The sequence below is a fragment of the Talpa europaea genome (genome assembly GCF_964194135.1).
Source record: "Talpa europaea genome assembly, contig: HAP1_SCAFFOLD_162, whole genome shotgun sequence".
Classification (NCBI taxonomy): Eukaryota; Metazoa; Chordata; class Mammalia; order Eulipotyphla; family Talpidae; genus Talpa; species Talpa europaea.
Genome location: NW_028167958.1, coordinates 9727 through 35582, shown reverse-complemented (window position 1 = coordinate 35582; position 25856 = coordinate 9727). Strand labels below are relative to the sequence as shown.

The 25856-nt window shown below is 55.3% G+C and overlaps 2 protein-coding genes across 2 annotated transcripts; both read left to right on the top strand.

Moving 5' to 3' along the window:
• Window positions 1-733: 733 nt before the first annotated feature.
• On the top strand, window positions 734-14815 carry LOC311188080 (ubiquitin carboxyl-terminal hydrolase 17-like protein 6; the record flags this gene model as incomplete). The annotated part of the gene is given in 3 exon segments (XM_084259847.1): window positions 734-1004; window positions 1007-1877; window positions 14749-14815. Coding segments are annotated over 3 exon segments (1209 nt in total).
• A 140-nt stretch (window positions 14816-14955) lies between these two features.
• Window positions 14956-16158, top strand: LOC311188079 (ubiquitin carboxyl-terminal hydrolase 17-like protein 6; the record flags this gene model as incomplete). Its single annotated transcript, XM_084259846.1, has 1 exon — window positions 14956-16158. The coding sequence occupies one exon, from the start codon at window positions 14956-14958 to the stop codon at window positions 16156-16158; it is 1203 nt and encodes a 400-aa protein (XP_084115972.1).
• Window positions 16159-25856: the final 9698 nt, after the last annotated feature.

Genomic DNA, 25856 nt, shown 5'->3' with positions numbered 1-25856 from the left:
GGCAGGCGGCCCTTGGGTCCCCACCCCTGGTCATGGGTCACTTTGAACTCTCGAGGCTTCAGAAAATGAACGACCCGAACTCCGTGAAATCTGGCCGAGGCCCCGCGTCCTCTCGGGCTTCCCTTGGGGGGAAGCAGCGTCGGCTCAGCCCGGGCCCCACTGCAGCCCCCACCCCTAGACCCGCGCGCGCTCAGGAATCCGGAGCGTGTCCCCCTCACCCCGGGGCTCCGGGGTGCGCCCGGGTGCGCCCGTCCCAGCAGGCGCCTCATGACCGTCGGGGGGTGAACGCAGAGGTCAGCCCAAACCCCACCGCGCTTTCTCAGGACGCCCTGGACGCCGAGGGCCACGGGGGTCGTGCGTGTCCACGGAGAGGGTCACCAGGTGCCAGACTCCCCGAGGAGATGCCCGCCCGGAGGGGCCACGCCCAGCGCTGCCCAACAGGCCAGTGACCGGTGGGGGGCGGGGGCAGGGCCTCTGCGCGAGGCGGGGCCAGGGGCTATAAAAGGGCGCGGGCCGGGCCTGCAGGTCATTCGGAGCCAGCGGTCCCGACGCGCGCATCGTCCAGCGGCTCTTCCTGACCCCGGCAGGGTAGACTACGGACCTCGCCCCGACTCGGAGCTTCGGCCTCAGGACTGGACGCGCTCGCAGCCTCTGGACCAGGTGCGGGGCCCGGGAGCGCTGACCTGCCTCCCCCCGAGACAGACGCTCGTCCCTCCGGCCAGGCGCGCGCGGCATGGCCCCGGGGCCTGCGGAGACGACCTGCTGCCAGGGCCGCCTAGGGCGCCGGCTGGGGCCCGGCCAGGTGGGGGCCGGGCTGCGCAACCTGGGGAACACCTGCTACGCCAACGCGGCCCTGCAGTGCCTGACCTACACGCCCCCGCTGGCCGGCTACCTGCTGTCCCGGCCGCGCGCGCCCTCCTACCCCCGGCGGCTGTCCTGCACTCTCTGCGCCATGCGGGCGCACGTCTCCCGCGCCCTCCTGCACCCCGGGGAGTTGTGTCGCCCGTGAAGGAGCTGCTCGCCGGCTTCCATGCCTGGCGCCAGGAAGATGCCCACGAGTTCCTGATGGCCACCGTGGACGCCATGCAGGGCGGGTGTGTGAGTGAGCTGGCGGCCGCGCACCCACAGCCCCAGGACAGCACCCTGGTGCGGCGGCTCTTCGGGGGCTACTGGAGGTCCCAGATCCAGTGTGTGCGCTGCTGCAGAGTCTCCACCACGCTGGAGCCCTACCTGGACATCGCCCTGGACATCCAGGCCGCCGACAGCGTGGAGCAGGCTCTGCAGGACTTGGTGAAGCCGGAGAGACTAGACGGGCCCGACGCGTACCACTGCGCTGCCTGTGGCGACAGGGGGCCCGCCGCCAAGACGCTGGCTCTGCACGCCCCTCCCCAGGTCCTCATCCTCATGCTCAAGCGCTTCGGTGGCCCCACAGGCGGCAAGGTGGCCAAGCCCGTGCGCTACCCACAGCGCCTGGACCTGCAGGCCGTGCTGTCCGAGAAGAAGGCGGGGGCCCTGGAGTACGAACTCTATGCGGTGCTGGTCCACGCAGGCTGGGGGTGTCACCAGGGACACTACTTCTGCTACGTGAGGCCTGGGAAGGACCGGTGGTATCGCATGGACGACTCTCAGGTCACCTCCTGCAATGTCTCCTCTGCCCTGAGCCAACAGGCCTACGTGCTCTTTTACATCCAGAAGAAGGAACTGGACAGGGCCAGCGAGCAGGACTCCCCTGGTGGGCCACCCCCAACGCTGACCACCACAGGTGTGGACCCGCTCCCTCAGGCCCATCGGGAGCCTGTAGGAGACCGGCCTCCTGCGGTCCCCGAGCCCCAGGAGCCTGTGCGAGAGACCCCGACCCTGCCGGTTACCTTGGACCAGTGGAGAAAGCATCAGGAGCACGAGCGACCCAAGCCTGCCCTCAAGCTCAGGGAGGTGGACCCTGCCCTGCCCGCCGACGCGGTCGTGATCCACCAGCCCAGACAGCCCGCGGTGACCAGAGCGTGTCCTGCTCAGCACGACACTGGCCAGCCGCAGCCCTCAGCCTGGGCACATGCTGCTCAAGGGCCAGCCCTCGTGGGCAGAGCCCCTGGCATGGTAGGGAGAACCAGAGTCACCAAGGGGAAGAACAGGAAGCCCCAGAGGGTCCTGCTTGCCTTCTAGACACCGACTCCCATATCTGGTCATCCAGGCCGAGGTGACAAGAGCACATGAACACCCAGCATCCTGCGTGTCCCAGGGGAGACCCACCCCGCCAGAGCCACCCAAACCCAGTGCTCCTCACCCTCAGCACCTTGGACAGGACCCCGGATTGCTCCTTCCCCTGCCCAGCAGCAATGGGATTCCCAAGCGCTCCCCAGCTCCGTGTGGGCCAGGTGCAGGAGCCCAATGGAATCCCACTCCTGGCACGGGGTTCCCTAGTTTTGGTCGCACCTGATCCTCCAACTGTGGCGGGGGAAGAAAGGGCAGAGCCCCGGGCTGGGCGCAGGTGGCCCACACAGCACACTCAGCCATGTCCTAGGATGAGTTTTACTGCAAAGCTACTCAGCTGTCCCCAATGGAAACCTGTTCTGCATCCAAGGAGTCGCTCTCCCGAAGCGTGCAGTGCAAGGCGGGAGCAGGAGAGCCTCCCGGCGCCCGTGAGGGACACCTGGCCTAGCAAGTTGGGCGTGTCCCTGGTCAGGAGGCAGCACGCTCCATCCTGGAAGGACCTGAGCCTCAGGAGCCACTGCATGTTAACAGGGTGGTCCCCAGGTAAGGGGGAGGTTCCCTGCCCCACACAAGAGAGGGTGGAGCTGAGCAGGAAGAGAAGAGGAACTGGCAGAAGAGGCTGAGGAAGGAAGGAAGCAGGATGGAGCCAGGAGACCCGGAGGAGGCTCATGGAGCCTAGAGTCACGTGAAGAAACTGCGCTTGTCTTTGGTCGTGGACTGGGTGACACAGATGTGGGTGAGACCCGTGGGGGAGGTGACAGTGGCAGCTCTTATCTTGATGTTGATTTTGCTCTTTTCCTTCCGGGCTTGTCCAGTTGTTTGTGACCCTTTTCTGTGGGTCCCCACTGGAAGATGCTTTAGACTTGTGGCAGGCTTTGGGGCCTTGTTCTGGGCCGATCCCATAGGGATGGACTTTTACCCACGAGGGGACGGGTAACTTTGGGTGTTTCATTTAGAAACTAGACTGTTTGCCTTTCCTGTATTGTTTCCTAGTTTTATTAAAGTTCCTTCCCATTAAAGTCTCCTATGTTTTGTGTTGATGCGGCGGATGGCAGAACCCATTTAGAATAGGCAGGTTTGCGGGGTTTGGGCTGCTCCGCTCCATGCCCTATAACACATGGAGTCACCATGGGGTGCCTTCTCCTGCGCCTGTTCTCTGTGAACTCACAACACTGTTTAATGTAGCATGTACGTTGCTTTCAATTAACAGTGTGTGACCAAAACGATACGGTACATACAGCTGAGGACCCCCAAGGGGCACAAAGCATTTCTACCTTCTGAACCTTCTGAGAGGACCTGTTGAGAAAGAGATCCATAGTGGTTTCTGGGTGGCGCCGTGGGAGTTCAGTTCCTGATAGGATTTAGTCTGCTTAGAGATGCCAGAGCAGAGTGGGTGGTGGGGGGAGGGTGAGAAGCACCAGGGCTCCCTGAAGCAAGGCCGAAGGGCATGACTAGTGGTACCTGTGGCCCCCACCTGCAGAGGCACTGCTCCCCTGGGATCACACACCCTCAGCACCTCCGATGGGGACACCCTTGGGGGTGGGGCACCCGCCTGCTGTGTTTTATGGGAGTGGCATTCTTGGCATACTTCTAAGTTCTCTGATAGCAGGCATTGCCTGTAGCCCCTCGTTTTCTCTGAAGAAGGGAATGTGGGTGGTGGGAGGGCTATCTAGGACTAGATGGAGGGATTGAATCCTGCGATAAAATTAACCTAGTGACTTCTGGCAAGAGGGAAAGTGATTTCGAGTGATTTGGGAAAGTTACCTTATCCTTCCCAAAAGATGAATAAAGATCAAATGTACCATACGTGACATGTGTGTGCCCATTGTTTTTTTAATCAGAATGTGTTTATCATTTCTTGCAGATGCTTTTGCCCGCTACTAAGACATGTAATTTTTGTGATGATATTTGTCATGGTAAAAGTTCTGAGTAGTGTCATGAGGATCGGGAGTTGAAGATGGGGTGTCCTTCGTGACTCAAATGTCTGCACCTTCCTCCCTAGTTGGCCTGTTTGGGTTTTGCTGCTTGCATTCTGCAGAAATCGATGATCACGGCCATGGGTGCTCCATTCTGGAGACCAACAGTCATTAGAAAAGCGGGGGAAGTGATCAGATCATTGTTCGGGCCATAGCCAAAGCCTGCACTCAGGGCCCGGGTGTGGGCTGCTGCTCCCTTCCAAGCCAGGCCTCGTAATTCTGGAGTGAGACACCGTCTCTCCCACTCATACTTATTTACTTTGCTCATTTATATCAGACAGAAAAGTTTCAGAATTAAAGCACAGTAGCTTACGCTGTCTTTCAACAGGGAATCTGATGGGGCCTCGCCCAAGGTGCAGCCCGCAGCCTCTGCAGCGCTGGTTAGATCCCTGGCCTCCAACGGGGGGGCGGGGATTTTCTCACAAAACATACAAAAAAAAAAACAAATGAGCGAAAACAATCACCAACAAAAACAGAAACAAACACTCACAAAAACAAACAAAACCAAAAACGAACACTAACAAAAATTAAAGAAACAAACAAACATAAACAAACAAAAACAAAACAAACACTAACAAGAAATAACAAAAACAAACAAAAATAAACAGAAACTAACAAATACAAACTAACAGAAACAAACAGAAACAAACACCAACAAAAACTAACGAAAACTAACAAACAAAAACAAACACTAACAAAAACTAACAAAAACAAACTCACAAAAACAAACAAAAGCAAACAAACAGAAAAAAACAGAAACAAACAAAAACAAACACTAACAAAAATTAACAAAAAGAAACACAAACACAAACAAACAAAAACAAACAAAAGCAAAAACAAACAAAACCACAAACAAACACTAAAAGAACTAACAAAAACTATAAACAAAAACTAACAAACACAAACAAAAACTAACACAAACAAACAAACACAAACAAACAAAAACAAACAAACGGACACACCTGGGTATTTCCATGGCAGGTGCCTTGATCAGGCACTTTTAAAAAGCTCCTGGGCACGAATGGGCACCCAGAGGGCCCCCAGGTACCGGTGAGTGGAGGGACCAGGGCGCACGGGAGGCGGGGTGCAGGGGGGAAGGAAGAAATAGAACGCTACATAAATGAACCCCCCCAAAGGTTAACAGACCTGAACACAATTGTTGATGGGAAGCAGAGGCAATTTGGCTTTAAAATCTTGTTTCAAATTCAGAAAGCCGGGAAGGCGACTGAAGCCACAGGCACATCCCGGGGATTCCCGGCCAGGAAAGCCTGGTGCTAACTGTCAGCGCCTGATCATTATCAGCTGTTGCCAATTAAACTGAGAGGTTCGCTTCTTACTGTCCACTTCTTACTGTCCATTTCCCTGGGGGCAGGAACACAGCAGGGGGATCTACCTGGTCTTGACAGAAGTGCCCGTTGCCCGCAGCAATCTGCGGCCTCTGGTCCACCGCAGTGGCCTCGTAGCCACGCCAAGAATGAAGCCCTCAGCTCATTTCCACCTTAGAGTTGAATAAACTGAGTCACAAAAAGACTGAGTAGCATCTCCTGGACTGTGACGGTGGAAATGAGAACCCATGAGGTCTGTCTCCAGGGTCTGGACTTATTTGTTCCCTGAAGCCCTTCTTCACACTTCTCTTGTCTCTGCCTCTCCAGCCAGGATACCAGAATGTTGAATTTTAGTTCCTCCTCCTCACATGACTGTTTCCACCCTCGCTGCACCATAGAATCGCTTTGGGGGGGGTGTTTGAAAACAGTGGCTTATCACTGTGAGGCAAGACTGTTCACTCACAGGGTCTCGGGATGTGAGTGGGGACGGTAGCAGTTGGGGAGAGCACCCACCAGTTGAGTTCTCTCTTGGAAGCATTTCCCCTTGAGGCTTGAGTTCAGTTTACAGGTTTGTTCAAAGGGGATGCATGTGCAATTCCTTTGTGAGAACTTTCATTCTGCAGTACGTTGCGGGCTTCTGTGGTGTGTGATAGCTTAGGGGGTGCAGCTTGCCTGAGTGCTCTTGGCAGAGCTGCTATGGAAGGAGAAAGCACTGGCGGGGAGCTGACTGGGTGCGGAGCTCAGGACTCACCCAGTCAAGGTACTGGATGTGGTCATGGTACGATGAACTCCCGCCCCCACTTAGCCCAATTCAGAGGCTTCATGGAGAAATTCAAGGAGTGTTCTGTGGCCTGGAGGTGCTGAGCTACCCCTGCCTCTGGCCTGCAACTGTCCCCACAGAGACGGGGCTGGTGCTGACGCAGTGGTGGACATCAGTGTCATTGGTACTGCCCCCCCCATGACCTCACCAAGCCAGGGCCACGGCACACTGGAGCAACCAGGCACCTGTGAAGGATCTTGTGTCACCCGCAGGCCAGGACAGAGAGCGCTATGTCAGTGAGGAGAGAGGATGTGTGGGGATGAGCTGTGTGGAAGGAGCTGCTGGGAGAGACTCTGAGTTGGGCTAAAACTTCGGCCCACGTGCCAAGGATTGCAGACCTAAACAGGTGCCTACAGCTGCATAAGGACAAGCAGATCTTCAGCTCACTAGACTTTTTTAGCAACACGGTTTACTCACATCTTTACAAATCTATTGCAAACTTTAATTTCTTACAAAATTCTGCATACTCCCAGCATCGGTTCAGTATTCCCAGACCACTTGACTATCTTGGCGATTTCACCCTATCCCTCGGAAATTATGTCTATTCTTAATTATTTGCTAACTTGCATATTAAAAGATTCTTAGAGTATTTTTCTCCTTGATTTCCTTATCTGATATGAAATCTAGCTGAAGTTTTCTCCTCCTTGGTTTTTGGACTACCGTCTCCTTGGTTTGAGAACCTTCTTTCATGACACTGAGTGCTCTGTACAATCTGACTCCTCCTATGTGCCACGGAATGGCTCTGGGAATGAGGGTTCTGTTGGCTTCTAATTGAATCGCTTCTGTGTGAATTGCTTGGTAATCCTCAAGCACATTCATCGCTCACATCCTGGGTTAGCAGTGACTCGTTCACTGAGCTTTCTTGTGCCTAAGTGACTCGTGCTTGGCTGAATATTTGTTCACATGGATGACACTCCCAGGCGGTCTGACCTGTATCAAGCCTCTAGTGTGTTTCAAACGTACAAATGTGGCTGAAGACAACCTCATTCTTTCTATGTACAGTAGGAGTTCTCTCAGGTCATCGAAGGTCAGGCCAATGACTGAAGGTTTTGATGTCATACGTGTGTATTCACGGCCACATACATGTGCATATGTCAAGTTAGAAAGACTAGAGGATCTTCCACATCAGTTGCAGTATCCCTTCAATGTATGAGTCTTTGGTGTGTTTAAACATTAAAGCTATGGTTGACGTCTCTTAAATATAATGAATCATCATTGTATGTCATCTCAGGTCAGAATATTCACTAAAAACACTCATGTTCTCTCCATGGTGGATTCCCTCGTGTTGTCTAAGGGCAGAACACTGACTGAAGGATTTCCCACACAGCTGACATTCATACGGTTTCTCTCCAGTGTGAGTCAGATTGTGCTTTCTAAGGTCAGAGCTTTGAATGAAGGCATTCCCACAGATGCGGCATTCCTAAGGTTTCTCTCCAGTGTGAGTCATCTCATGCCGTCTCAGACTGGGGCAGGTACTGAAGGCTTTCCCGCACAGATGGCATTCACAGGCTTTACCTTGACTGTGAATGTGCTTGTGCTGATGAAGTCATAGCCGGCCACCAAGGTATTTCCGACACTGCTTGCTGATACAGGGTTTCTTTTCCATGGGGGCCAATAAATGTTCGTTCAGTGTGGAGCAATAAGGGGAATCTCCCATAGTGTTACATTCAAAGGGATTCTGCTTTTGGGAAGGAGAGGAAAGGCTATTAATGGTTTTCCATATACATCCATACATTCATTATTTTTTATATATATATATAAAATCATTTAGTGATGCCCTTCAATTAAAATCTTTCCAGTGTTAATTCCTAACGAGTTGCACAGATGCCAGCACACAGGGCCTGGGCCGGTCCTCCCAGGGAGCCAACGGCCGTCGCCCACGGGACCGTTCCCTGGGAGACGTGGAACATTGTCATCGACTGGAAAGGTTTGTTCATTGGGATTAGGAAGCACATTGTCTCCTTCTGCTTCTATGCACCCCAGACACGGCCATGGCAGGGGGGTGGGGTTCGTTGTGCTCGTTGAGTAACAAGCGTGGGCACGACCTGGCGCACTCAGGCCTCGCTGCTGGGTGACGTCTGCCCCCCTCTCACTTTTAAATCCATCCCCTGTGTCCAGGAGCCCCGGGGGGTGGATGGTTGAGCTTGGCCCCGAGGATGGGATTTCACCTTCCAGTAATGATCACCAGCTGACTGAGGGCTCTGCTCTGTGCCCTCAGCCAGGGGAGCAATTCACGGGCAGCTGAAGTGTGTGTGGATGGACGGCTGCTGGGAGGCCGAGTGCCTTTCCTTTGAGGTGAAGGTCGGGGGCTGCAGAAGTGAATTTGCGCTGCTCTGCTGCAAAAGAAAGAGTAAAAATTGATGCTGAGCAGCAGGTATGGACATGAAGGCACGATGGTGCCCCGGCCTCGTCTCCACGCAGGCGCCTCCCTGCCCCGCCTCCAGCACCGCTTTCTGGGTTCTCTGACACCGTCTGTCCACTTGGGAGGCCGTGAGCGTTCGCTGGCCTCTGCAGCCCCAGCACCTGGAATCAGGTGGAGGAAGTGGGTGACTCACAGATAAAACAGAGGAGATGGCGCGCTTGGCCTGGGCCCACAGGTGCTGGGGCTACATCAGCCCGGCTCACACAGATGCCTGGGCTTGGGGCCAAGATCCTGGTCTCTGGGGTAGCAGGACAGCCAGTTTACTGTGCCTCAGGGCGCCACTGCCCCACACTCCTCTCCGCGGTACAGACGGGCGCGCTGAGAATACCGTCACCCCCGAGCATCAGGTCCCACGAGGACACGGCCTCTGCTGTCACACTAACACTGCCAGGTGCCCGCTCGGCAGGCCAGGTCCCAACCCCAAAACCCACCTCCCCAGCACCCCCCCCCCGCCCGGGCCCAGGCCAAGGAGATCACAGCTGTAACTGTGTAATGAGAGAAAGTCTCCATAACAGAGAAGAAGTGTTACTAACACAACACAACCAGAAGGACACAAGGGTCGCCATGCCAACGGTAAGTGGGTGTAAGTCCTAATCATTCAAACTGCAGATCCAGCAATAAGGTAAGGTGCCTGCAGGAGTGTAATGGAGTTGGAATTAAGCACTTTCTGGGGAAAAGTTTGGTAGTTTGAAATCAGTGAAGAAATTAAGCTCAAAATAAATGAGCTCAAGGCAAAACCTCAGTTCTAAAAATACAGTCAACTGCATCAACATTTCTCATGGTAGGAATATGATATCTCAAAGGATAATATTGTCTGCCTGCAGGTGAGTGACCCAGTATGTGTTGGAGACGAGCCCTAGAGACTGTCACGCCCAGGTTGCTAGTGGACAAATGAAGGCAAGGACATAGGCTGGCAAACCATTAAGAGTCTTTTTTCTCTTCTCCCAAACAGTCACGTCTCACTCCAGAGGCTCCCGTTGGACACATTGACGTGGGTGACGAGTTTACTCACAGAGCTGAGTTCAATCAACGTGTTTTAATTCGCGTGGGACAAAAGCCTCATATCACAACAGGGCATGGAAAATCACTCCGCAAAGACCTGTCCTTTCAACCACACAAACAATTTCACACTAGAGGAAAATTACGTGAGTGCCACGAGTATGGGGAGCTCCTTCGTCCTTACCTTCACCTCAAGAAACACAAGACAACGCACACTGCAGAAAAAAACATGTAACTCTCATTGAGGTGGGCACAAATGTTTGCAAAGCTCTGACCTTAGAAGCCTCAATAACACCCAGACCCGACGACGAGGTAGCAGACCACACGCACACCATTCGCGTGAGAAAGTGTTCAGCCACAGCTCTTACTGTGAACAGCAAGAGAAAACTCACACTGTGGAGAAACCCTCTAAATGCCGCGCATGTGAGAAGGCGTTCAGTCATTTTTTACCTTAGAAGCCATGAGAAAATCCGCCCTGCAGAGAAGCAGGATGCCTATCCACAGGGCGGGAAATCCTTCAACCAAAGCTCTGGCCTTAGCCAGCACAACAGAATTCATAGTGGAGAAACACCACACAAGTGTCTGCTCTGCGGGAGGCCTTCCATCACGGCTCTGAGCTCCGGCGCCCCAGCAGAACACACGCAGGCGAGAAACCCCACGAGGGCCGCCGCTGCGGAAAGCCTTCAGTCAACGCGCTCACCTTAGAAGCCATGAGAGACCCACCCTGGAGAGCGGCCGCACGCGTGTCTGCTGGGCGGGAGAGCCTTCAGCCACCGCTGAGCCATTTGGCGACACCAGGGGACCCAACCCTGAAGGGAGAGTCTCGCAGGCCTGCAGGAAGTCACCTGCCTGGTGGACAGTGCATGATAAAGCAGAAGCAAAATCCAGTCCCAGCAGGAGTATTTAACCCTCCAAGGGCTCTCACCCTGCATGAATCAGCACTGCACTCCTGGGGTGAGCAGGGAGGATCCTCCCACTCCCACACTCTGCCGTCAAGAGGTCAGGTTTGCAGGTGAGTTCTCCCAGGTCAGAGCAGTGACCGGTGGTTTCGCACATGCACAGATGTGCTGTCAGGGTGCCGCTCGCCAACCTGACATCGCAGGTGCAGGCACGCTGCAAGCAGAGCTGTGGGGACGGTGTCACCAACAGCTCCAATCTTTGACATGTCTGGAGGACTTGTGCAGGGAGCACCTCATTCTTCCAAAATTATTTCCGTCCTGGGCAAGCTCCGCTCGGGAGAAACTCTAGTCTCACAATCACTGTGAACTAAGATTCAGCCACCTGCCAGCCTGACGTGCTCAAGAAAAGCCATCGAAGGAGCAAAGGTTCAAACAGCAAGAAGAGGATAAAACACCTCGGGGTATAAAAGAGTCTTTGAAGCAGGACGAAGAGTCCCGACAGACAGTTCAGACTGGGGGACTGTTCCATGTAAGATCAACAGAAATTGTTGATTCACGGAGCATCTCTGACAGACGTCTGGGTGAGGCGATTCCAAACACCCCGGTGTCATGGAGGAAGGGAAAACTGAAGGAATCCTTACATTTGGTCAACACTGAGATTCTAACAACGAGGTAGCAAACCTAAAAGCAGCATGGAAAACTCTCCAGCGAGATTGCACGCAGGAAAAAAGGACATAAGTGAGCAGAAGGCAGTGGCTGAGGATGTTGAATGAAGTAATTTGTGGGAAATGGAACCTTTTCAAAACAATGCAAGCTGTTGCAAATGCAGCTCACGGCTGGCGTGAGGTCATCTCCGGGCAACCCCTCTGTGAGGCTTCCTCCCCAGGAGACGCGCAGCCCTTGCTGCATCTCTCCTTCCTCCAAACCCGTGTCAACCCTTAGCAGCCCGGCCCTCCTCCGGCCGCCCAGCCGCCCCCTCTCACTCTCCAAGCCTTAGAGGCAATTTTTAGCCCATCAGGCCAGGGGCAACATTCACCAAGTCTTGTTTAAAGATGTTGGTGGCATCTGAGCATCTGTCTCTGGCCCCGGGGGCAGCCTGGAGCCACCTCAATGAGCAGCACCGTGTTCCCGGCCTGAGAAAGGTCCTTGGCGTTGGACCCGCTTCTGACTGGAGATAAATGGAGGCAACACGTCATAGCTCGCTCAGGGAGCCCTGCCCGGCCGAGCCACAGAGGCGGTGCCCCGGGCAGTCCTGAAAATTGTACTCAACTAAGACCAAGACCCCAAACTACCAGCTCCCTGGGAGCGGCTGGAAACGACACACATAGTGTCACAGCGCAATGGGGGCTCCTGGGAATCGCTCTCTTGGAGGAGCTGCCACCTCAGGGCGGGTGGGGTGGGGAGCACCACGGAAGCTGAAGGGCGGCCTCGGGGCAGGTCTCTTGACACCTTTCTGGGGGCGTGGTCACCCCAACTCTGCACCTGGGCAGGGACCCCGAGGGGGAGGAGCACTGGGCCTGAGTGCCCTGGGCTTGGGCGAGGGAGGGTCTCCTGGCTTCCCTGTGGGGTGAAGCAGAATCGGGTCCAGCCTGGGCTTCACTGTGTGAATCTGGGGGAGTCCCTGGGGTGGGCCCAGGGTGTGCAGAGATCTCCCTGCCCCGGCCCCCCACCCCGCGCTGACATATGCCCGGGGTGGTGGTGGCCGAGGGATCGTCGGGCACCTTCCCCCGCTTGTTTTGACCCGAACATGAATCAGTTTCCTGCTCTTAGTAAAATCTTTGAAAGTGAAATTTGTGTCGTGCTTTACATTCCCCACGTCGCGAGTGCGTTTGCACACATCCCCCCACACACACGCATTTGCACACAAGAGTGTGTTACTGAGCATGACGTGGAGCTTATTAGAATCCAGGCCCCCAGCAGGAGGCTGCCCGGTGCCGGCCGCCCCCCAGGCTGGGCAGGGGAAGGACAGGGCGGCTCCCGCGGCAGCGGCTCCAGCTCTATGGATGCCGGGGGACTGCCAGCTCATGGGTGAGCCCCAGCACACGCCCGGGAATCCTCGGGGTCTGTCTCCCCCGCTGTCACGGGGTCCCCGTGGCTCAGGACGTCGGGGTTGAGGAGCCGGGGTGGGAGGGAAGGGGCTGGACGCCAGCCGTGCGCAACCATCTCGCGGCTGCAGCAGGACAGCCCGGCGCCAGCCAGGCCCACTCCGAGCTCCGGGCCGGGCTTGTGAGGACACAGCGCCCCCCTTCCCCAGGGCCCCCCTTTTCGTCGGCACGTCATGCCCAGGAACTGTCATAGCGACTGGCCGCCTCCCTCGCCCACCACTCCCGCAGCACAGGGTGCGATGGAAGAGGAAAGTCAGGGGACACACCTGGGCCACCCAACGCTGCCCCATCCCCAGCGACCCCCCTCCTGGGACGGGCCGGGTTGATCCAAATACCTGCAGGCCTGGCCCGCGCCTCCTTTATAGCCCCTGGCCCCGCTCGCCCTGAAGCCCCCGACCCCCCCTTCCCGGGTCACCAGCCTGCTGGGCAGCGCTGGGCGTGGCCCCTCCGGGCTGGCATCTCCAGGGGAGTCTGGCGCCGGGTGACCCTCTCCGTGGGCACCCACGACCCCCCAGCCCTAGGCGTCCAGGGCGCCCTGAGAAAGCGCGGTGGGGCTTGGGCTGACCTCTGTCTTCACCCCCCGACGGTCATGAGGCGCCTGCTGGGACGGGCGCACCTGGGCGCACCCCGGAGCCCCGGGGTGAGGGGGACACGCTCCGGATTCCTGAGCGCGCGCGCGTCTAGGGGTGGGGGCTTCAGTGGGGCTGGGCAGAGCCGACGCTGCTTCCCCCCAAGGGAAGCCCGAGAGGACGCGGGGCCTCGGCCAGATTTCAGGGAGTTCGGGTCGTTCATTTTCTGAAGCCTCGAGAGATCAAAGTGACCCACTGCCAGGGGTGCGGACCCAAGGGCTGCCTGCCCACCCACTTCCTTCCTGCCAGTGCCCACAGGGGGACAGCCCGGGCCACAGCGCCCCCCTAACCCGAGCCCTCCACAGAACGGCGGCAGCCCAGCCCCCCCACATCCCCCCAGCCACATCCCGGTTCTGAGGGCAATATCCCGGGGGCCAATCCCCGAAGCAGGTGCCAGAGGTCACGCCCTGGGGCCTCTCCAGGGAGCGCTGAGCCTCCCTCCCTCAATCACTGCCCCTCACCCCTGGGGCGGGGGTTGTGGCTCCAGGCGTCCCTGGGCATTGTGGCCACACCCAGCACCTCCGGCTGCAGGGGCCTCCCGGGGCCCGCGGTGGACACTGAGTGGATCCTGTCTGTCCCGGCCAGCGCCCGCCCCACTGTGAGGTTGGCGGGCCCCGAGGGGCTCTGTCTCCCCAACACCCGTTCTGCATCTTCCCACCTCGCAGGCCCAGGCCAGGCCCTCGGCTCGGCGTCCGGACCTCCTGGGACCCGATCAGAGAAACCTCATGACGACTGTCTTGAGTGTGCAGCTTCCCTTGAGGATATTTTTTAATCCCGAATCCTTGGGAATGAATGATGTAGCCGCCTGTGTCCATTCCGCGGGCTGCTCCTGAGTGCAGCGGGGCCTCCTGCGAGCTCCCCGAGAGTCTGCTCCTGCCCTTTGCGCCCCGGCCAGAGGAGTCACCCCAGCCCCACAGGTGTCCGGAGCCAACTCCGGGCTTCTCTGACTCTCTCCTGTCCCTGCCAGCTCGTGCTGATGCTGCTCTGACATGCGGGGACAGGTGGGGTGACGCCAGTGGAGGGTCCGAGCCGCAATTTGTCGTCCCCAGCCCTATTCGGGTCCCGAGCCCAGGACGCTGAGGGGGTCGGAAGGGGCCTGATGACTGTCCCTGTCCAGCCGTGGGCAGCTGGGGCGCTGAGTGTCTCGTCAGACTGCACCTGTGCCAGGTCCGGCCCCGCAGACTGGAGGCGGGGGGGGGGGGGGGGGGGGGTGTCACCCAGCGCCGGACTCCCCGGGGAGCTGCTGGCCCGGATGGGCCACGCCCAGCGCTGACCAGCAGGCCAGTGACCGGTGGGGGTCGGGGGCGGGGCCTCGGCGCGGGGCGGGGCCAGGGGCTATAAAAGGGGCCCGGGCCGGGCCTGCAGGTCATTCGGAGCCAGCGGTCCCGACGCGCGCATCGTCCAGCGGCTCCTCCTGACCCCGGCAGGGTAGACTCCGGACCTCGCCGCGACTCGGAGTTTCGGCCTCAGGACTGGACGCGCTCGCAGCCTCTGGACCAGGTGCGGGGACCCGGGAGCGCTGACCTGCCTCCCCTCCAAGAAGCCGCTCGTCCCTCCGGCCAGGCGCGCGGCATGGCCCCGGGGCCTGCGGAGACGACCGGCTGCCAGGGCCGCCTCGGGCGCCGGCTGGGGCCCGGCCAGGTGGGGGCCGGGCTGCGCAACCTGGGGAACACCTGCTACGCCAACGTGCCCCTGCAGTGCCTGACCTACACGCCCCCGCTGGACGGCTACCTGCTGTCCCGGCCGCGCGCGCCCTCCTGCCCCCGGCGGCTGTCCTGCACGCTCTGCGCCATGCGGGCGCACGTCTCCCGCGCCCTCCTGCACCCCGGGGAGGTGGTGTCGCCCGTGAAGGAGCTGCTCGCCGGCTTCCATACCTGGCGCCAGGAAGATGCCCACGAGTTCCTGATGGCCACCGTGGGCGCCATGCAGGGCGGGTGTGTGAGCGAGCTGGCGGCCGCGCACCCACAGCCCCAGGACAGCACCCTGGTGCGGTGGCTCTTCGGGGGCTACTGGAGGTCCCAAATCCAGTGTGTGCGCTGCTGCGGAGTCTCCACCACGCTGGAGCCCTACCTGGACATCGCCCTGGACATCCAGGCCGCCAACAGTGTGGAGCAGGCTCTGCAGGACTTGGTGAAGCCAGAGAGCCTGGACGGGCCCGACGCATACCACTGCGCTGCCTGTGGCGACAGGGGGCCCGCCGCCAAGACGCTGGCTCTGCACGCCCCTCCCCAGGTCCTCATCCTCATGCTCAAGCGCTTCGTCGGCCCCACAGGCGGAAAGGTGGCCAAGCCCGTGCGCTACCCACAGCGCCTGGACCTGCAGGCCGTGCTGTCCGAGAAGAAGGCGGGGGCCCTGGAGTACGAACTCTATGCGGTGCTGGTCCACGCAGGCTGGGGGTGTCACCAGGGACACTACTTCTGCTACGTGAGGCCTGGGAAGGACCGGTGGTATCGCATGGACGACTCTCAGGTCACCTCCTGCAGTGTCTCCTCTGCCCTGAGCCAACAGGCCTACGTGCTCTTTTACATCCAGAAGAAGGAACTGGACAGGGACAGCGAGCAGGACTCCCCTGGTGGGCCACCCCCAACGCTGACTACCACAGGTGTGGACCTGCTCCCTGAGGCCCATCGGGAGCCTGTGGGAGACAGGCCTCCTGCGGTCCCCGAGCCCCAGGAACCTGCGCAAGAGACCCCGACCCGGCCGTCACCTTGGCCCAGTGGAGAAAGCATCAGGAGCACGAGCGACCCAAGCCTGCCCTCAAGCTCAGGGAGGTAGACCGTGCCCTGCCCGCCGACGCGGTCGTGATCCACCAGCCCAGACAGCCCGCGGGGTCCAGAGCGGGTCCTGCCCAGCGTGACACTGGCCAGCCGCAGCTTTCAGCCTGGGCACATGCTGCTCAAGGGCCAGCCCCCATGGGCAGAGCCCTTGGCATGGGAGGAAGAACCAGAGCCACCAAGGGGAAGAACAGGAAGGCCCAGAGGGTCCTGCTTGCCTTCTTGACACCGACACTCATCTCCGGTCGTCCAGGCCGATGTGACAAGAGCACATGAACACCCAGCATCCTGCGTGTCCCAGGGGAGGCCCTGCCCGCCAGAGCCACCCAAATCCAGTGCTCCTCACCCTCAGCACCTTGGACATGACCCCGGAATACTCCTTCCCCTGCCCAGCAGCAATGGGATTCCCAAGCGCTCCCCAGCTCCGTGTGGGCCAGGTGCAGGGGCCCAATGGAATCCCACTCCTGGCACGGGGTTCCCTAGTTTTGGTCGTACCTGATCCTCCAACTGTGGCGGGGGAAGAAAGGGCAAAGCCCCATGTTGGGCGCAGATGGCCCACACAGCACACTCAGCCTTGTTTTAGGATGAGTTTTGCTGCAAATCTACTCAGCTGTCCCTAATGGAAAGCTGTTCTGCATCCAACGCGTTGCTCTCCCTTGACGTGGAGTGCAAGGCGGGTGCAGGAGAGCCTCCCGGCGCCCATGAACGACACCTGGAACTAGCAAGTTGGTCGTGCCCCCGGGCAGGAGGCAGCATGCTCCATCCTGGAAGGACCGGAGCCTCAGGAGCCAGTGCATGGAGTCACCTTGGGGTGCCTTCTCCTGCGCCTGTTCTCTGTGAACTCACAACACTGTTTAATGTAGCATGTACGTTGCTTTCAATTAACCGTGTGTGACCAAAATGATACGGTACAGCTGAGGTCCTCCAAGAGGCACAATGCATTTGTACCTTCTGAACCTTCTAGAGGACCTGTTGAGAAAGAGATCCATAATGGTTTCTGGATGGCGCCATGGGAGTTCAGTTCCTGATAGGCTTTAGTCTGCTTAGAGATGCCAGAGTAGAGTGGGTGGTGGGGGGAGGGTGAGAAGCACCAGGGATCCCTGAAGCAAGGCCCCAGGGCATGACTAGTGGTAGCTGTGGCCCCCTCTTGCAGGGATCACACACCCTCAGCACCTCAAATGGGGTCACCCTTGGGGGTGGGGCACCTGCCTGCTGTATTTTCCGGGAGTGGCGTTCTTGGCATACTTCTAAGTTCTCTGATATCAGGCATTGCCTGTAGCCCCTAGTTTTCTCTGAAGAAGGGAATGTGGGTGGTGGGAGGGCTATCTAGGACTAGATGGAGGGATTGAATCCTGCGATAAAATTAACCTAGTGAATTCTGGCAAGAGGGAAAATGATTTTGAGTGATTTGGGAAAGTTACCTTATCCTTCCCAAAAGATGAATAAAGATCAAATGTACCATACGGACATGTGTGTGCCCATTGTTTTTTCAATTAGAATGTGTTTATCATTTGTTGCAGATGCTTTTGCACACTACTAAGACATATAATTTTTGTGATGATATTTGTCATGGTAAAAGTTCTGAGTAGAGTCATGAGGATCGGGAGCTGAAGATGGGGTGTCCTTCGTGACTACAATGTCCGTACCTTTGTCCCTAGTGTGCACCTGTTTGGGTTTTGCTGCTTTCATTCTGCAGAAATCGATGATCAAGGCCATGGGTGCTCCATTCTGGGGACCAACAGTCATTAGAAAAGCGGGGGAAGTGATCAGATCATTGTTGGGCCATAGCCAAAGCCTGCACTCGGGGCCCAGGTGTGGGCTGCTGCTCCCTTCCACGCCGGGCCTCGTAATTCTGGAGTGAGACACCGTCTCTCCCACACATACTTATTTACTTTGCTCATTTATATCAGACAAAAAGTTTCAGAATTAAAGCACAGTTGCTTATGCTGTCTTTCAACAGGAAATCTGATAGGGCCTCCCCCGTTGCGAAGCTGGCAGCCTCTGCAAAGCAGGTTAGTTTTCCTTCCTCCGGAGGGGGTCGAGGGTGGTTCCCACAAAACAAACAAACAAAAACAAATGTAGAAAAACAAACAAGGGAAAACAAACATAGACAAACAAAAACACAAACAAAAACTAACAAAACTAATAAAAACTAACAAAAACAAACTAATGAAAACAAACAATCAAAAACAAACAGAAACAAACAAACACAAACACTCGCAAAAACAAGCAAAAACAAAACCAAAAACAAACACTAAAAAATTAACAAAAACAAACGCTAACAAAAAAAAACAGAAACTAACAAAAACTAAAAAACAAACACAAACAAAAACAAACACAAACAAACAGAACAAAACCAAATAAAAACACACAAACACTCACAAAAACAAGCAAAAACAAAAACTAACAAAAACTAGCATAAACAAACAAATCAAACAAACAAAAACAAACACAAACAAAAACAAACAAACAAACAAAACAAACACAAGCAAAATAACAAACAAACAATAACAAAGGGACATGCCCCGGTATTAACAAATGGACACGCCCGGGTATTTCCATGGAGGGTGCCTTGATCAGCCTCTTTTAAAAAGCTCATGGGCGATGATGAATGGGCACCCAGAGGGCTCACAGGTACGGGGGAGGGGAGGGACCAGGGTGCACGGGAGGCGGGGTGCAGGGGGGAAGGAAAAAATAGAACGCTACATAAATGAACCCCCCAAAAGGTTAACAGACCAGAACACAATTGTTGATGGGAAGCAGACGGCAATTTGGCTTTAAAATCTTGTTTCAAATTCAGAAAGCCCGGAAGGCGACTGAAGCCACCGGCACATCCCGGGGATTCCCGGCCAGGAAAGCCTGGTGCTTTCCGGTCAGCGCCTGATCATTATCAGCTGTTGCCAATTAAACTGAGAGGGTGCTTCTTACTGTCCATTTCCCTGGGGGCAGGAACACAGCAGGGGGATCTACCTGGTCTTGACAGAAGTGCCCTTTGCCCGCAGCCATCTGGGCCCTCTGGTCCACCGCAGTAGCCTCGTAGCCATGCCAAGAATGAAGCCCTCAGCTCATTTCCACCTTAGAGTTGAATAAACTAAGTCACAAAAAGACTGAGTAGCATCTCCTGGACTGTGACGGTGGAAATGAGAACCCATGAGGTGTGTCTCTGTTATAGAGCAGGGAGAGGGGCAGCCCAAACCCCGCAAACCTGCCTATTCTAAATGGGTTCTGCCATCGGCCGCATCAACACAAAACATAGGACGCTTTAAGGGGAAGGAACTTTAATAAAATTAGGAAACAATACAGGTAAGGCAGAGTCTAGTTTCTAAATGAAGCACCCAAATTTACCCGTCCCCTCGTGGGTAAAAGTCCATCCAAATTGGATTGGCCCAGAGCAAGGCCCCAAGGCCTGCCACAAGTCTAAAGCATCTTCCAGTGGGGACCCACAGCAAAGGGTCAGAAATAACCAGACAAGCCCGGAAGGAAAAGAGCAAAATCAACATCAAGATAAAAGCCTCCATTGTCACCTCCCCATGGGTCTCACCCACATCTGTGTCACCCAGTCCACAACCGAAAGACAAGCGCAGTTTCCTCACATATCTCTAGGCTCCATGCGCCTCCTCCAGGTCTCCTTCTGGCTCCATCCTGCTTCCTTCCTCAGTCTCTTCTGCAGCTTCTCCTCTTCCTGCTCAGCTCCACTCTCCCTTGGTTGGGGCAGGGAACCTCCCCCTTTCCTGGGGACCACCCTGTTACATCTCCAGGGTCTGAACTTATTTGTTCCCTGAAGCCCTTCTTCACACTTCTCTTGTCTCTGCCTCTCCAGCCAAGATACCAGAATGTTGAATTTTAGTTCCTCCTCCTCACATGACTGTTTCCACCCTCGCAGCACCATAGAATCGCTTGGGGGAGGGGGATTTGAAAACAGTGAGGTATCACTGGGAGGCAAGACTGTGTTCACTCACAGGGCCTCAGGATGTGAGTGGGGACGGTGGCAGTTGGGAGAGCACCCACCAGCTGAGTTCTCTCTCGGAAGCATTTCCCCTTGAGCTTGAGTTCAGTTTTTAGGTTTGTTCAAAGGGAAACATGTGCAATTCCTTTGTGAGAACTTTCATTCTGCAGTATGTTGTGGGCTTCTGTGGTGTGGGATAGCTTAGGGGGTTCAGCTTGCCTGAGTGCTCTCGGCAGAGCTGCTGTGGAAGGAGAAAGCACTGGCGGGGAGCTGACTGGGTGCGGAGATCAGGACTCACCCAGTCAAGGTACTGGATGTGGTCATGGGACGAAGAACTCCCGCCCCCACTTAGCCCAACTCAGAGGCTTCATGGAGAAATTCAAGGAGTGTTCTGTGGCCTGGAAGTGCTGAGCTACCCGTGCCTCTGGTCTGTAACTGTCCCCACAGAGACGGGGCTGGTGCTGACTAAGTGGTGGACATCAGTGTCATTGGTACTTCCCCCCCATGACCTCGCTAAGTCAGGGCCACGGCACACTGGAGCAACCAGGCACGGGGTGAGGGATCTTGTGTCACCCGCGGGCCGCGGACGGAGCACAATATGTCAGTGAGGAGAGAGGATGCGTGGGGATGAGCTGTGTGGAAGGAGCTGCTGGGAGAGACTCTGAGTTGGGCTAAAACTTCAGCCCACGTGCCGCGGAGCCCAGACCTAAACAGGTGCCTACAGCTGCATAAGGACAAGCAGAACTTCAGCTCACCAGACTTTCTTAGCAACACGGTTTACTCACATCTTTACAAATCTATTGCAAACTTTAATTTCTTACAAAATTTTGCATACTCCCAGCATCAGTTCAGTATTCCCAGACCACTTGACTATCTTGGCGATGTCACCCTTTCCCGGTGAAATTATGGTTATTCTTAATTATTTCTAATTTGCATATTAAAAGAGTCTTAGAGTATTTTTCTCCTAGATTTTGTTATCTGATATGAAATCTAACTAAAGTTTTCTCCACTTTGGTTTTTGGACTACCGTCTCCTTGGTTTGAGAACCTTCTTTCGTGACACTGAGTGCTCTGTACAATCTGACTCCTCCTATGTGCCACAGAATGGCTCTGGGAATAAGGGTTCTGTTGGCTTTTAATTCAATCGCTTCTGTGTGAATTGCTTGGCAATCCTCAAGCACATTCATCGCTCACATCCTGGGTTAGCAGTGACTCGTTCACTGAGCTTTCTTGTGCCTACGTGACTGGTGCTTGGCTGAATATTTGTTCACATGGATGACACTCCCAGGCGGTCTGACCTGTGTCAATCCTCTAGTGTTTTTCAAACTTACATCTGCTGCTGAAGACAACCTCTTTCTTTCTATGTACAGTAGGAGTTCTCTCAGGTCATCGAAGGTCAGGCCAATGACTGAAGGTTTTGATGTCATATGTGTGTATTCACGGCCACATACATGTGCATATGTCAAGTTAGAAAGACTAGAGGATCTTCCACATCAGTTGCAGTATCCCTTCAATGTATGAGTCTTCTGGTGTGTTTCAACATTAAAGCTATGGGTGACGTCTCCTAAATATAATGAATCATCATTGTATGTCATCTCAGGTCAGAAAATTCACTAAAAGCACTCATGTTCTCTCTGCTGTGGATTCCCTCCTGTCGTCTAAGGGCAGAACACTGACTGAGGGATTTCCCACCTTGATGACATTCATATGGTTTCTCTCCAGTGTGAGTTCCCTCATGTCGTCGAAGGTCAGAACACTTACTGAAGGCTTTCCCACACAGGTGACATCCATACATTTGTTCTCCAGTGTGCGTTCTTGCTTGCTGCCTGAGGTTAGAGGACTGACTGAAGGCTTTCCCGCACAGGGGACATTCATACGGTTTCTCTCCAGTATGAGTCAGATTGTGCTTTCTAGGTCAGAGCTTTGAATGAAGGCATTCCCACAGATGCGGAATTCCTAAGGTTTCTCTCCAGCGTGAGTCATCTCGTGCCATCTCAGACTGGAGCAGGTACTGAAGGCTTTCCCGCACAGATGGCATTCACAGGCTTTACCTTGACTGTGAATGTGCTTGTGCTGATGAAGGCATGGCCGTCCACCAAGGGATTTCCTACACTGCTTGCTAATACAGGGTTTCTTTTCCATGGGAGCCGATAAATGTTCGTTCAGTGTCGAGCAATAAGGGAAATCTTCCATACTGTTACATTCAGAGGGAATCTGCTTTTGGGAAGGAGAGGAAAGGCTATTAACGGTTTTCCATATATATCCATACATTCATTATTATATATATATATAAAATCATTTAATGATGCCCTTCAATTAAATCTTTCCAGTGTTAATTCCTAATGAGTTGCATTTCCCTCCTGCACACGTTTTTGCAGCATCCTACCTGCAGCTTGTAGACTGATTTAAAGGCGTCACTGTGTTTCAAAGACTAGGCATAGGGGCCTCTCCAGTGGCGCAGCGGTGGAGCGCTGGGTTGCTAAGATGCCCGGAGCCTCTGCTGTGCCAGTTCGATCCCCGGCTGCTCCCCGGCCACTGGAGGAGTGTCCCGCATGGTGCGCAGACCTCTCCTGCCGCCTGCTGCTCCCCTCAGCAGTGTCCTTCGGTCCTTCTGCCTGCTCTGCTCCCCGCTCTGGCTCTGTGAATTCTCTCACCCTCCCGCGCTTCTGACTGTGCCCGGTGCTTGCATAAATAAATAAATAAATCTTTTAAAAAAAAAAGACTAGGCAAAGACTAGGCATAGGAACAGTATGTAGTTGTCCATATATTTTTAATATCTCGGGATATAATTTTGAGCTCATTAATTTTTTCACTAAACTCAACTATCCAAAACTTTTTGCTGAGAGTTAAATCTCAACTTAATGTACTTTAGGATAATAGATTCACTTATTAACATACTACTGCCATGTCACTAATTTGAATGATTAGTGTCACTCCCCATGTGACTTACCATTGACTTGATGGTAGATGCGTCCTTCCTGCTGATATGGACTCTCCTGGGTTCTAAAAAGGTCCCGGGGTTGGAACGAGACAAAAGCTGCAGGCTGTGGATTTGTGCTGTAGATCTCAGACCCTGTAGATCTCAGCATCTGGCCAGGAGGGCAGGGAAGGGCAGGCGATCGCGGGGGAGACTTGGAGGCACCCCCCCAGCAGGGCTGGTGGCAGAACAATGGCGAGGGGCATCGATTGCTGTCAGCGCCTCCGCCCGCCCCTCCCCCGACTCCATCTCAGACCAGTGCATGGGAACAGGCTCGGCTCTCCTCGGCCTAGGCTCAGCTCCCTCTGGCCGACACGGATCAGGCTGCTGTCTGTTCCAAACGTGCATGGGCCAGCTTTTCTGACACATGTGGAAACGTTCCCATAGGCTCTGCAGAGCACGCTGACAGCCCAGCGTCTTCCTGTATCATCCCTGTGCCCCAAAGAGGCGCAGCACAGACGCCAGCACACGGGGCCTGGGCCGGTCCTCCCAGGGAGCCAACGGCCCTCTCCCACGGGACTGTTCCCTGGGAGACGTGGAACATTGTTATCGACTGGAAAGGGTTAATCATTGGGATTAGGAAGCACATTGTCTCCTTCTGCTTCTATGCACCCCAGACACGGCCATGGCAGGGGGGCGGGGGTTCGGTTCTGCTCGTTGAGGAACAAGCGTGGGCACGGCCTGGCGCACTCAGGCCTCCCTGCTTGGGTGAAGTCTGCCCCCGTCTCACTTCTAAATCCATCCCCTGTGTCCAGGAGCCCTGGGGGGTGGATGGTTGAGGTTGGCCCCGAGGACGTGATTTCGCCTTCCAGTAATGAATCACCAGCTGACTGAGGGCTCTGCTCTGCACCCTCAGCCCGGGGAGCTATTCACAGGCAGTTGAAGTGTCTGTGGATGGATGGCCGCTGCGAGGCCGAGTGCTTTTCCTTTGAGGTGAAGGTCGGGGGCTGCAGAAGTGAATTTGCGCCGCTCTGCTGCAAAAGAAGGAGTAAAAATTGATGCTGAGCAGCAGCTATGGACATGAAGGCGTGATGGTGCCCCGGCTCGTCTCCACGCAGGCGCCTCCCTGCCCCACCTCCAGCACTGCTTTCTGGGTTCTCTGACGCCATCTGTCCACTTGGGAGGCCGTGAGCGTCCGCTGGCCTCTGCAGCCCCAGCACCTGGAATAAGGTGGAGGAAGTGGGTGACTCACAGATAAAACAGAGGAGATGGCGCGCTCGGCCTGGACCCACAGGTGCTGGGGCTACATCAGCCCGGCTCACACAGTTGCCTGGGCTTGGGGCCAAGATCCTGGTCTCTGGGGTAGCAGGACACCCAGTTTACTGCGCCTCAGGGCACCACCGCCCCACACTCCTCTCCGCGGTACAGGCAGGCGCGCTGAGTACACCGTTACCCCCGAGCATCAGTTCCCACGAGGACACGACCTGTGCTGTCACACTAACACTGCCAGGAGCCCGCTCACAGGCCAGGTCCCAACCCCCCAACTCACCTCCCCTGCACCCCCCCCCGCCCGGTCCCAGGCCAAGGAGATCACAGCTGTAACTGTGTAATGAGAGAAAGTCTCCGTAACAGAGAAGAAGTGTTACTAACACAACACAACCAGAAAGACGCAAGGGTCGCCATGCCAACGGTAAGTGGGTGTGAGTCCTAATCATTCAAACTGCAGATCTGGCAATAAGGTAAGGTGCCTGCAGGAGTGTAATGGAGTTGGAATTAAGCACTTTCTGGGGAAAAGTTTGGGAGTTTGAAATCAGTGAAGAAATTAAGCTCAAAATAAATGAGCTCAAGGCAAAACCTCAGTTCTAAAAATACAGTCAACTGCATCAACATTTCTCATGGTAGGAAAATAATATCTCAAAGGATAATATTGTCTGCCTGCTGGTGAGTGACCCAGTACGTGTGCGAGACGAGCCCTAGAGACTGTCACGCCCAGGTTGCTAGTGGACAAATGAAGGCAAGGACATAGGCTGGCAAACCAATAAGAGTCTTTATTCTCTTCTCCCAAACAGCCACGTCTCACTCCAGAGGCTCCTGTTGGACACATTGATGTGGGTGACCAGTTTACTCACAGAGCTGAGTTCAATCAACGTGTTTTAATTCGTGTGGGACAGAAGCCTCATATCACAACAGGGCATGGAAAATCACTCAGCAAAGACCTGTCCTTTCTACCACACAAACAAATTCACACTAGAGGAAAATTACGTGAGTGCCACGAGTATGGGGAGCTCCTTCGTCCTTACCTTCACCTCAAGAAACACAAGACAATGCACACTGCAGAAAAAACATGTAACTGTCATTGAGGCGGGCACAAATGTTTGCAAAGCTCTGACCTTAGAAGCCCCAATAACACCCAGACCCGACGACGAGGTGCAGACCACACGCACGCCATTCGCGTGAGAAAGTGTTCAGCCACAGCTCTTACTGTGAACAGCAAGAGAAAACTCACACTGTGGAGAAACCCTATAAGTGCCGCGCATGTGAGAAGGCGTTCAGTCATTTTTCTTACCTTAGAAGCCACGAGAAAATCCGCCCTGCAGAGAAGCAGGATGCCTGTCTACAGGGCGGGAAATCCTTCAGCCAAAGCTCTAGCCTTAGCCAGCACAACAGAATTCATAGTGGAGAAACACCACACAAGCGTCTGCTCTGCGGGGAGGCCTTGCATCACGGCTCTGAGCTCCGGCGCCCCGGCAGAACACACGCAGGCGAGAAACCCCACGAGGGCCGCCGCTGCGGGAAAGCCTTCAGTCAACACGCTCACCTTAGAAGCCATGAGAGAC